General features: G+C 47.8%; 1 protein-coding gene across 10 annotated transcripts in view; it reads right to left on the reverse strand.

Moving 5' to 3' along the window:
* The window catches only part of HUWE1 (HECT, UBA and WWE domain containing E3 ubiquitin protein ligase 1), a 1,403,674-nt gene that overhangs the window by 434,433 nt on the left and 957,112 nt on the right, over positions 1-12,129 (reverse strand). For all 10 annotated transcript variants that reach the window (XM_069209338.1, XM_069209335.1, XM_069209339.1 and 7 more), the window contains one exon: positions 8,908-8,953. In XM_069209338.1, coding sequence (XP_069065439.1) covers positions 8,908-8,953 — 46 coding nt within the window. The remainder of the gene's footprint in view (positions 1-8,907; positions 8,954-12,129) is intronic.

The following is a 12,129-nucleotide window of genomic DNA, read 5'->3' on the forward strand; positions in this document are numbered from 1 at the left end:
ATTCCTTACTTTGAAATAGCACATACAGAGCCAACTTCCTACATTGGTGGATCAGCGGTGGGGTACAAGACTTTGCATTTGCTGGACTACTCAGCCAATACCTGATCACACGACAAATTCCAAAATTGTCATTAGAAATTGATTTTTGCAATTTGAAAAGTTTTCTAAATTCTTAAAAGACCTGCTAGGGCCTTGTGTTAGATCCTGTTTAGCATTTCTTTTAGAGTTTAAAAGTTTGTAAAAGTTTGAATTAGATTCTAGAACCAGTTGTAGATTCTTAAAAAGTATTCCAACTTTTAGAAGCAAAATGTCTAGCACAGATGTGACTGTGGTGGAACTCGACACCACACCTTACCTCCATCTTAAGATGAGGGAGCTAAGGTCACTCTGTAAAATAAAGAAAATAACAATGGGCCCCAAACCTACCAAAATACAGCTCCAGGAGCTTTTGGCAGAGTTTGAAAAGGCCAACCCCTCTGAGGGTGGCAACTCAGAGGAAGAGGATAGTGACTTGGAGGAAAATTCCCCCCTACCAATCCTATCTAGGGAGAACAGGGTCCCTCAAACCCTGACTCCAAAAATAATAGTCAGAGATGCTGGTTCCCTCACAGGAGAGACCAACACCTCTGAAATCACTGAGGATAGCCCCAGTGAAGAGGACATCCAGTTAGCCAGGATGGCCAAAAGATTGGCTTTGAAAAGACAGATCCTAGCCATAGAAAGGGAAAGACAAGAGATGGGCCTAGGACCCATCAATGGTGGCAGCAATATAAATAGGGTCAGAGATTCTCCTGACATGTTAAAAATCCCCAAAGGGATTGTGACAAAATTTGAAGATGGTGATGACATCACCAAGTGGTTCACAGCTTTTGAGAGGGCTTGTGTAACCAGAAAAGTGAACAGATCTCACTGGGGTGCTCTCCTTTGGGAAATGTTCACTGGAAAGTGTAGGGATAGACTCCTCACACTCTCTGGAAAAGATGCAGAATCTTATGACCTCATGAAGGGTACCCTGATTGAGGGCTTTGGATTCTCCACTGAGGAGTACAGGATTAGGTTCAGGGGGGCTCAAAAATCCTCGAGCCAGACCTGGGTTGACTTTGTTGACTACTCAGTGAAAACACTAGATGGTTGGATTCAAGGCAGTGGTGTAAGTAATTATGATGGGCTGTACAATTTATTTGTGAAAGAACACCTGTTAAGTAATTGTTTCAATGATAAACTGCATCAGCATCTGGTAGACCTAGGACCAATTTCTCCCCAAGAATTGGGAAAGAAGGCGGACCATTGGGTCAAGACAAGGGTGTCCAAGACTTCAACAGGGGGTGACCAAAAGAAAGGGGTCACAAAGACTCCCCAGGGGAAGGGTGATGAGACAACCAAAACTAAAAATAGTAAAGAGTCTTCTACAGGCCCCCAAAAACCTGCACAGGAGGGTGGGCCCAGAGCCTCTTCACAAAACAATGGGTACAAGGGTAAAAACTTTGATCCCAAAAAGGCCTGGTGTCATAGCTGTAAACAGCATGGACACCAAACTGGAGACCAGGCCTGTCCCAAGAAAGGTTCCACTCCAAACTCCCATCCAGGTAACACTGGTATGGCTAGTCTCCAAGTGGGATCAACAGTGTGCCCAGAGCAAATCAGGGTCCACACTGAAGCTACTCTAGTTTCTGAGGGTGGGGTGGATTTAGCCACACTAGCTGTCTGGCCGCCTAACATGCAAAAATACAGACAGCAACTCTTAATTAATGGGACTAGAATAGAGGGCCTGAGGGATACAGGTGCCAGTGTCACCATGGTGACAGAGAAACTGGTTTCCCCTGGCCAATACCTGACTGGAAAAACTTACACAGTCACCAACGCTGACAATCAGAAAAAAGTACATCCCATGGCAATGGTTACTTTAGAATGGGGAGGGGTCAATGGCCTGAAACAGGTGGTGGTCTCCTCAAATATCCCAGTGGACTGTCTGCTTGGAAATGACCTGGAGTCCTCAGCATGGGCTGAGGTAGAACTAAAAACCCATGCAGCAATGCTGGGTATCCCTGAACTGGTGTGTGTGAAAACAAGAGCACAGTGCAAGGCACAGGGTGAACAAGTAGAGCTGGAGTCTGAAAGAATGGCCCAGCCTACCAAGAGGAAAGGAAAGTCAGTTGGGAAACCAACTGCAACACAGCAAAAGAAAGGGAACCTCTCTTCTCAGGAAGAAGTTCTGCCCTCTGAGGGAACTGAGCCTTTGGAGCTTGAACCTTACCAGGTTGAGCTCTTAGGCCCAGGGGGACCCTCAAGGGAGGAGCTGTGTAAGGGACAAGAAACCTGTCCCTCTCTTGAAGGCCTTAGGCAGCAAGCTGCTGAAGAGTCCAAAGGCAAGAAAATTGGAACGCATAGGGTCTATTGGGAGGATGGACTCCTGTACACTGAGGCCAGAGACCCCAAACCTGGTGCCACTAGGAGAGTGGTAGTGCCTCAGCTGTTCAGAGAGTTCATCCTAACATTGGCCCATGACATTCCCCTTGCTGGACATTTGGGACAAACCAAGACGTGGGAGAGGTTAGTCAACCACTTCTACTGGCCCAATATGTCCAACATGGTTAAGGAGTTTTGCCTCTCCTGCCCCACCTGTCAAGCCAGTGGTAAGACAGGTGGGCATCCAAAGGCCCCCCTCATTCCACTTCCAGTGGTGGGGGTTCCCTTTGAAAGAGTGGGTGTGGACATAGTTGGTCCACTAGAACCTCCCACAGCCTCAGGAAATATGTATATCCTGGTAGTAGTGGATCATGCTACCAGGTATCCTGAAGCTATTCCCCTTAGGTCGACTACTGCCCCTGCAGTAGCCAAGGCCCTCATTGGTATCTTTACCAGAGTGGGTTTCCCTAAGGAGGTGGTGTCTGACAGAGGTACCAACTTCATGTCAGCATACCTAAAGCACATGTGGAATGAGTGTGGAGTGACTTATAAATTCACTACACCATACCATCCACAAACTAATGGCTTGGTGGAGAGATTCAACAAGACATTAAAAGGCATGATCATGGGGCTCCCAGAAAAGCTCAAAAGGAGATGGGATGTCCTCTTGCCATGTCTGCTTTTCGCTTACAGAGAGGTGCCACAGAAGGGAGTAGGATTCTCACCCTTTGAACTTCTGTTTGGTCATCCTGTAAGGGGACCACTTGCTCTTGTTAAAGAAGGCTGGGAGAGACCTCTCCATGAGCCAAAACAAGACATAGTGGACTATGTACTTGGCCTTCGCTCTAGAATGGCAGAGTACATGGAAAAGGCAACCAAAAACCTTGAGGCCAGCCAACAGCTCCAGAAGTTTTGGTATGACCAAAAGGCTGCACTGGTTGAGTTCCAACCAGGGCAGAAAGTCTGGGTTCTGGAGCCTGTGGCTCCCAGGGCACTCCAGGACAAATGGAGTGGCCCTTACCCAGTACTAGAAAGGAAGAGTCAGGTCACCTACCTGGTGGACCTGGGCACAAGCAGGAGCCCCAAGAGGGTGATCCATGTGAACCGCCTTAAGCTCTTCCATGACAGGGCTGATGTCAATCTGTTGATGGTAACAGATGAGGATCAGGAGGCAGAGAGTGAACCTCTCCCTGATCTTCTGTCATCAGACCCAAAAGATGGCACAGTAGATGGAGTGATCTACTCAGACACCCTCTCTGGCCAACAGCAAGCTGATTGTAGGAGAGTCCTACAACAGTTTCCTGAACTCTTCTCCTTAACCCCTGGTCAGACACACCTGTGTACCCATGATGTGGACACAGGAGACAGCATGCCTGTCAAAAACAAAATCTTTAGACAGTCTGACCATGTTAAGGAAAGCATCAAGGTGGAAGTCCACAAGATGCTGGAATTGGGAGTAATTGAGCGCTCTGACAGCCCCTGGGCTAGCCCAGTGGTCTTAGTCCCCAAACCTCACTCCAAAGATGGAAAGAAAGAGATGAGGTTTTGTGTGGACTACAGAGGGCTCAATTCTGTCACCAAGACAGATGCCCATCCAATTCCAAGAGCTGATGAGCTCATTGATAAATTAGGTGCTGCCAAATTTCTAAGTACCTTTGACTTGACAGCAGGGTACTGGCAAATAAAAATGGCACCTGGAGCAAAAGAAAAGACAGCATTCTCCACACCTGATGGGCATTATCAGTTTACTGTTATGCCCTTTGGTTTAAAGAATGCCCCTGCCACCTTCCAAAGGTTGGTGAATCAAGTCCTTGCTGGCTTGGAGTCCTTTAGCACAGCTTATCTTGATGATATTGCTGTCTTTAGCTCCACCTGGCAGGATCACCTGGTCCACCTGAAGAAGGTTTTGAAGGCTCTGCAATCTGCAGGCCTCTCTATCAAGGCATCCAAATGCCAGATAGGGCAGGGAACTGTGGTTTACTTGGGCCACCTTGTAGGTGGAGGCCAAGTTCAGCCACTCCAACCCAAGATCCAGACTATTCTGGACTGGGTAGCTCCAAAAACCCAGACTCAAGTCAGGGCATTCCTTGGCTTGACTGGGTATTACAGGAGGTTTGTGAAGGGATATGGATCCATTGTGACAGCCCTCACTGAACTCACCTCCAAGAAAATGCCCAAGAAAGTGAACTGGACTGTGGAATGCCAACAGGCCTTTGACACCCTGAAACAAGCAATGTGCTCAGCACCAGTTCTAAAAGCTCCAGATTATTCTAAGCAGTTCATTTTGCAGACAGATGCCTCTGAACATGGGATAGGGGCAGTTTTGTCCCAAACAAATGATGATGGCCTTGACCAGCCTGTTGCTTTCATTAGCAGGAGGTTACTCCCCAGGGAGCAGCGTTGGAGTGCCATTGAGAGGGAGGCCTTTGCTGTGGTTTGGTCCCTGAAGAAGCTGAGACCATACCTCTTTGGGACTCACTTCCTAGTTCAAACCGACCACAGACCTCTCAAATGGCTGATGCAAATGAAAGGTGAAAATCCTAAACTGTTGAGGTGGTCCATCTCCCTACAGGGAATGGACTTTATAGTGGAACACAGACCTGGGACTGCCCATGCCAATGCAGATGGCCTTTCCAGGTTCTTCCACTTAGAAAATGAAGACTCTCTTGGGAAAGGTTAGTCTCATCCTCTTTCGTTTGGGGGGGGGGTTGTGTAAGGAAATGCCTCCTTGGCATGGTTGCCCCCTGACTTTTTGCCTTTGCTGATGCTATGTTTACAATTGAAAGTGTGCTGAGGCCTGCTAACCAGGCCCCAGCACCAGTGTTCTTTCCCTAACCTGTACTTTTGTATCCACAATTGGCAGACCCTGGCATCCAGATAAGTCCCTTGTAACTGGTACTTCTAGTACCAAGGGCCCTGATGCCAAGGAAGGTCTCTAAGGGCTGCAGCATGTCTTATGCCACCCTGGAGACCTCTCACTCAGCACAGACACACTGCTTGCCAGCTTGTGTGTGCTAGTGAGGACAAAACGAGTAAGTCGACATGGCACTCCCCTCAGGGTGCCATGCCAGCCTCTCACTGCCTATGCAGTATAGGTAAGACACCCCTCTAGCAGGCCTTACAGCCCTAAGGCAGGGTGCACTATACCATAGGTGAGGGTACCAGTGCATGAGCACTGTGCCCCTACAGTGTCTAAGCAATACCTTAGACATTGTAAGTGCAGGGTAGCCATAAGAGTATATGGTCTGGGAGTCTGTTTTACACGAACTCCACAGCACCATAATGGCTACACTGAAAACTGGGAAGTTTGGTATCAAACTTCTCAGCACAATAAATGCACACTGATGCCAGTGTACATTGTATTGTAAAATACACCCCAGAGGGCACCTTAGAGGTGCCCCCTGAAACCTTAACCAACTATCTGTGTAGGCTGACTGGTTCCAGCAGCCTGCCACAACCGAGACATGTTGCTGGCCCCATGGGGAGAGTGCCTTTGTCACTCTGAGGCCAGTAACAAAGCCTGCACTGGGTGGAGATGCTAACACCTCCCCCAGGCAGGAGCTGTCACACCTGGCGGTGAGCCTCAAAGGCTCACCCCTTTGTGCCAGCACAGCAGGACACTCCAGCTAGTGGAGTTGCCCGCCCCCTCCGGCCACGGCCCCCACTTTTGGCGGCAAGGCCGGAGAAAATAATGAGAATAACAAGGAGGAGTCACTGGCCAATCAGGACAGCCCCTAAGGTGTCCTGAGCTGAAGTGACTCTAACTTTTAGAAATCCTCCATCTTGTAGAAGGAGGATTCCCCCAATAGGGATAGGAATGTGACCCCCTCCCCTTGGGAGGAGGCACAAAGAGGGTGTACCCACCCTCAGGGCTAGTAGCCATTGGCTACTAACCCCCCAGACCTAAACACGCCCTTAAATTTAGTATTTAAGGGCTTCCCTGAACCTAAAGATTTAGATTCCTGCAACTTACAAGAAGAAGAGGACTGCTGAGCTAAAACCCCTGCAGAAGAAGAAAGAAGACACCAACTGCTTTGGCCCCAGTCTTACCGGCCTGTCTCCTGCCTTCTAAAGAAACCTGCTCCAGCGACGCTTTCCCCAGGACCACCGACCTCTGAATCCTCAGAGGACTGCCCTGCTTCAAGAAAGACTAGAAACTCCAGAGGACAGCGGCCCTGTTCCAAAAAGACTGCAACTTTGTTACAGAGGAGCAGATTTAAAGACCCCTGCAATCCCCGCAAGAAGCGTGAGACTTGCAACACTGCACCCGGCGACCCCGACTCGACTGGTGGAGAACCAACACCTCAGGGAGGACCCTCCGGCGACTCCAAGACCGTGAGTAACCAAAGTTGTCCCCCCTGAGCCCCCACAACGACGCCTGCGGAGGGAATCCCGAGGCTCCCCCTGACCGCGACTGCCTGACTCTAAAATCCCGACGGCTGGAAAAGACCCTGCACCCGCAGCCCCCAGCACCTGAAGGATCGGAACTCCAGTGCAGGAGTGACCCCCAGGAGGCCCTCTCCCTTGCCCAGGTGGTGGCTACCCCGAGGAGCCGCCCCCCCCCCCCCCCTTGCCTGCCTGCACCGCTGAAGAGACCCCTTGGTCTCCCATTGACTCACATTGGAAACCCGACACTTGTTTGCACACTGCACCCGGCCGCCCCCGCGCTGCTTAGGGTGTACTTTTTGTGTGGACTTGTCCCCCCCCCCCCGGTGCCCTACAAAACTCCCCTTGTCTTCCCTCCGAAGACGCGGGTACTTACCTGCTGGCAGACCGGAACCGGGGCACCCCCTTCTCTCCATTGAAGCCTATGCGTTTTGGGCACCACTCTGAACTCTGCACCCTGAGCTGCTGGTGTTGTGACTTTGGGGTTGCTCTGAACCCCCAACGGTGGGCTACCTTGGACCCCAATCTTAACCCCGTAGGTGGTTTACTTACCTGCAAAACCTAACAATACTTTACACCTCCCCCAGGAACTGTGAAAATTGCACTGTGTCCACTTTTAAAACAGCTAAATGTTTTTTATGTAAAAAGTATATATGCTACTGTGATTATTCAAAGTTCCTAAAGTACTTACCTGCAATACCTTTCAAATGAGATATTACATGTAGAATTTGAACCTGTGGTTCTTAAAATAAACTAAGAAAATATATTTTTCTATAACAAAACCTATTGGCTGGATTTGTCTCTGAGTGTGTGTTCCTCATTTATTGCATGTGTGTATGTACAACAAATGCTTAACACTACTCCTTTGATAAGCCTACTGCTCGACCACACTACCACAAAATAGAGCATTAGTATTATCTCTTTTTGCCACTATCTTACCTCTAAGGGGAACCCTTGGACTCTGTGCATGCTATTCCTTACTTTGAAATAGTGCATACAGAGCCAACTTCCTACAAAACAGCATTGAAAGGAATTGATGGTATGGAGCAGGGATGGCGCTCATACGCATCTCATCTGTATCACTTCAGTGGCAGTATGGAATCACTGAAGTTATACCGTGCCACCTTTTGGTGAGTAGAAGCATTGCAGGAAACTCTCCAGATCTAGTATGGCGGCAGGGGAAATTCTAAAGATGAGAAATCTGCATTTAGAAATGTCCATGAGGGGACATTTAATGTAACATGCTAGACTCATGGTTAAGTAAGGCAAAATCGAGTTTCACTGTAAATGCAAAGATACGTAATTGTTTTTTTTTTTTTTTTTTACTCTTTAAAGATTATGCAGTGTCATTCTGATTAACCCCAAGTGAAGAGATGGAGTAGCTCCTTGACTTCTACACATATGGAGCTGCTCAGAATAGATTTTATACCTCAACCACTCAGAAGAGAAACCGTACAGGCAAGGAGGCACTGTCCTCCACAGCCCATTCTAGCAAACTGGAGAAGACTTAATATGAAAGCTTAATATTTTAAGGGGTCACAGTCCCTCAGAATGACAACATCACCAGCCGAGCACAAGTGCCACTAGGGTATACGGTGACTGGACCATAACTCTCAAGGAAGACTATGCAGTCTGCAACTAAATATTGAGGTCTAGACACTTTACTGACTCTGATGCATGCAATCACAAGTGATGTCACATTCGTTCATGTTTTTCGTTTGTGCTACAACTGTACAAGCATCACCCTTTGCACTGAATGCAAAGTGCTCTCTGCTAAGATTTTATTATACAATAGAGGGCCCACACCTGGAATTGCACATTTTCAAACTAAAGCACAAATTACACATGCACCACACTAGCCATGTTTCCAAAGATGGCTAGAGATCTCCATTCAGCCTATCCTTTCGTTCCTTTGCCGAAGATGGTGACACCGTGAGAAAGACAGTAGACTGTATAGTTATCTCCGAGATCGGGTATGACCCTAAAACTATACAATCTACTACCTCATCCCAAAGGGCACTGGTTTCTTACATTGAGCATCCACTGGGCATTACTGGAGTCAATACCAAACATCTCCCTTGCATAACCTCAAAGAAGAAGAGTTTGTGTCCTTACCCGGTGGCTTTTGTTCCATGGAGTTATTTGCTTTGGAGCCAGCAACCTACAATGAGAAAAAAAGAAAAGGACAATGAGGGGCAGAGGCACCACACTGTGTCATAGAAAAGGTAAAATAAAAGTAGAGTGGGGAGTGAAGCTAAAGAGAGGTATATAAAACTAACAAAAATGAGGAGACCACATGAAAAAGTTACTTACTTTTTGTAACGCACTACCTCCTCACCTTTTGAATATTCCAGGCAACAGTCTAGATTGGGAAACTCTTCAACAGCTCTCCCACGCTGGTAGGGGATACCGGCTCAACTTAAGTACCACATTCTATGCCTCATGACTTCACTGGACTCCTACAGCGCACCAGTTACCACCTATTCTTTTTTTAGTGTGCCTTTGAGGCAAACAGATGAAACTAACACTAAAGTCAGGTGCAGTTCTCTCTAATATATTGAAATCACATCAAGATAGCATGTGGTATAATGAGCAAGTTACCTACCTTGGGTAACAATTTCTGGTAGGGACTTAAGGAAATGCCTTTTTTGCATTGTCATCCCCAAGTTTTTGGAGTGTTGCTGCTGGGATTTCACTCAGAGTGCACTGAGGCCTACTAACTAGTCATCAGTGCTTGAGCCCATACCCTTAAAATGATAGGTCGAATGGGCTTTTACCCAATTGGCTGAGCTAGCCTACCTGTAAGTCACTAGTAAATAGTACACAGGGCATGTAAGTTCCGAAGCCCCCCAGAGATTGCAGTACTGGTTGTGCCGCTCTCACAAGTAAAACAAGACACCCGTCCTGTCACCTGCATGGTGGAAGAGCAGTTTAACAGCTGTGGCAAAACCAGATTTCCTCCTGCTATATGTCCACGTCACTCCTAGGGCAGGCCTAGCAAATCCTAGGGCAGGCCTAGCAAATCCTAGGGCAGGGTGCCACATATCCCAAGGGCAGAACATGTCATTTTACATGATCTGAGAGTAAAATCAGTAAAGTAAAAGTAACTTACCTTCAGTAACAAAATATGTGGTAGACATATTCTAGTTGCAGATTCCTTACCTTAGAATTTTCCCCCAGGCGTCACTGGACCCAGAGATTTTTCCTTTGAGCAATACCCTTGTGCTTCGTAAGTGGTGTTGGCTGACTCCGCTGGCGTCGTAGTCGCCGTGATGACGTCAGGAGTAGCACATCGACGCCGCCTCAGCTCAGTGACAGTTTCTTTTAATGACTTTCCACGCCAAAGCGCAAAGCCGCTAAGACCACTGAGTTTGGTGCGCCAGAGGAAAGGACCTAAAGGGGGAATCCCTGTCCCTAGAAATCAGTTTGCAAGCGGGGAGGATGGGTGGGCTGTAACGAATCTGCAACTAGACTATGACTTGTTACCGAAGGTAAGTAACTTGTACATCTGAGAGAGACTTCTAGTTGAAGATTCCCCACCTTAGAATAGATACCCAAGCAATGCATTCTCTAGGTGGGCTGAAACCGAGATCATACTAGAAAGTCCTGCAGGACCGAACGACCAAAGTAGCCATCCCCGACTGTCCAGGCAGTAGTTGTAAGAAAACGGCACTTGTTGCAGCTAGCACCCCCCCCCCCCCCCCAACACACACACTTTTTGACTGATATTGATGCTGAGTTGACAGTGTGCTGGTGTGAGGAAATGCCTCCTAAGCATGGTTACCACCTAACCATTTTGCCTTTGCTGATGCTAAGTTATGATTGAAAGTGTGCTGGAACCCTGCTAACCAGGCCCCAGCACCAGTCTTCTTTCCCTAAACTGCACCTTTGTCTCCACAACTGGCACAACTCTGGCACTCAGGTAAGTCCCTTGTAACTGGTACCCCTGGTACCAAGAGTCCTGATGCCAGGGAAGGTCTCTAAGGACTGCAGCATGTATTATGCCACCCTAGGGACCCCTCACTCAGCGCAAGCACACTGCCTGCCAGCTTGTGTGTGCTGGTGGGGAGAAAATGACTAAGTCAACATGGCACTCCCCTCAGAGTGCCATGCCAACCCCCACACTGCCTGTGGCATAGGTAAGTCACCCCTCTAGCAGGCCTTACAGCTCTAAGGCAGGGTGCACTATACCACAGGTGAGGGCATATGTGCATGAGCACTATGCCCCTACAGTGTCTAAGCAAAACCTTAGACATTGTAAGTGCAGGGTAGCCATAACAGTATATGGTCTGGGAGTTTGTCAAACACGAACTTCACAGTTCCATAATGGCTACACTGAAAACTGGGAAGTTTGGTATAAAACTTCTCAGCACAATAAATGCACACTGATGCCAGTGTGCAATTTATTGTAAAATACACCCAGAGGGCATCTGCTGTGTAAAGGTATGGACCGATTTCCAAGTGGCTGCCTTGCATATCCCTGCAAAAGGGATATTTCTCATTAAGGCCGCAGTAGCTGCCTTCCCTCTAGTAGAATGGGCTTTTGGCCTGCCACCAAGAGATTTGTTCGCTAACTGATAACATAACAGTATACATGAAACAATTCACCTGGATAATGTTTGCTTAGACGTGCCCAACCCTGTTCTAACTGGGCCATAGTTAACAAAGAGCTGCTGTGATTAGTGTAAGCATTTTGTCCTGTCCAAGTAAAATTTCAAAACCCTCTTTACATCCAGAGAATGCAGAGTTCTCTCGGCAGGGGTGGTTGGATTTTGAAAGAAAGTTGGTAATGAAATGGTTTGGTTCAAAAAAAATATTCGATGCTTCCTCAAATGGGCGGCTACCACCGCCATGCATTTGGAAAAAGTTCTTGGCGCTGATTTGAGGCCGAAGGGTAGAACCGCAAATTGGGAATGACTTTTGCCGACGGTGAATCTTAGGAATTTTCGATGTTTCTTGCTCACCGGAATGTGAAAATAAGCGTTGCAAAGGTCTATCGCGCAGAGCCAGTCGCCCTGACGAAGATGCGGGTAAATTTGGTGCAAGGATAGCATCCTGAATTTCTCTTTGCGAATCCACTTGTTTGCTGTCCTTAGGTCTAGAATGGGACGAAACTCTTGTTTGTCCTTCTTTGGCACTGGAAAATACCTCGAATAAATCCCTTTCCCGCGTTGGCTGATCGGGACTGGTTCTATAGCTCTTTTTTGTAATAGAATAGCGACTTCTAACTGAAGAGCTTCGAGGGGGTGACTGGCTGGTTTGGGTGGAACAGATGGAGGACTGGTGAATCTGAGAGCGTAACCATTTCGCACAATATTCAATACCCAGGCGTCTGAT

Source organism: Pleurodeles waltl, chromosome 10, assembly GCF_031143425.1.
Source record: "Pleurodeles waltl isolate 20211129_DDA chromosome 10, aPleWal1.hap1.20221129, whole genome shotgun sequence".
Classification (NCBI taxonomy): Eukaryota; Metazoa; Chordata; class Amphibia; order Caudata; family Salamandridae; genus Pleurodeles; species Pleurodeles waltl.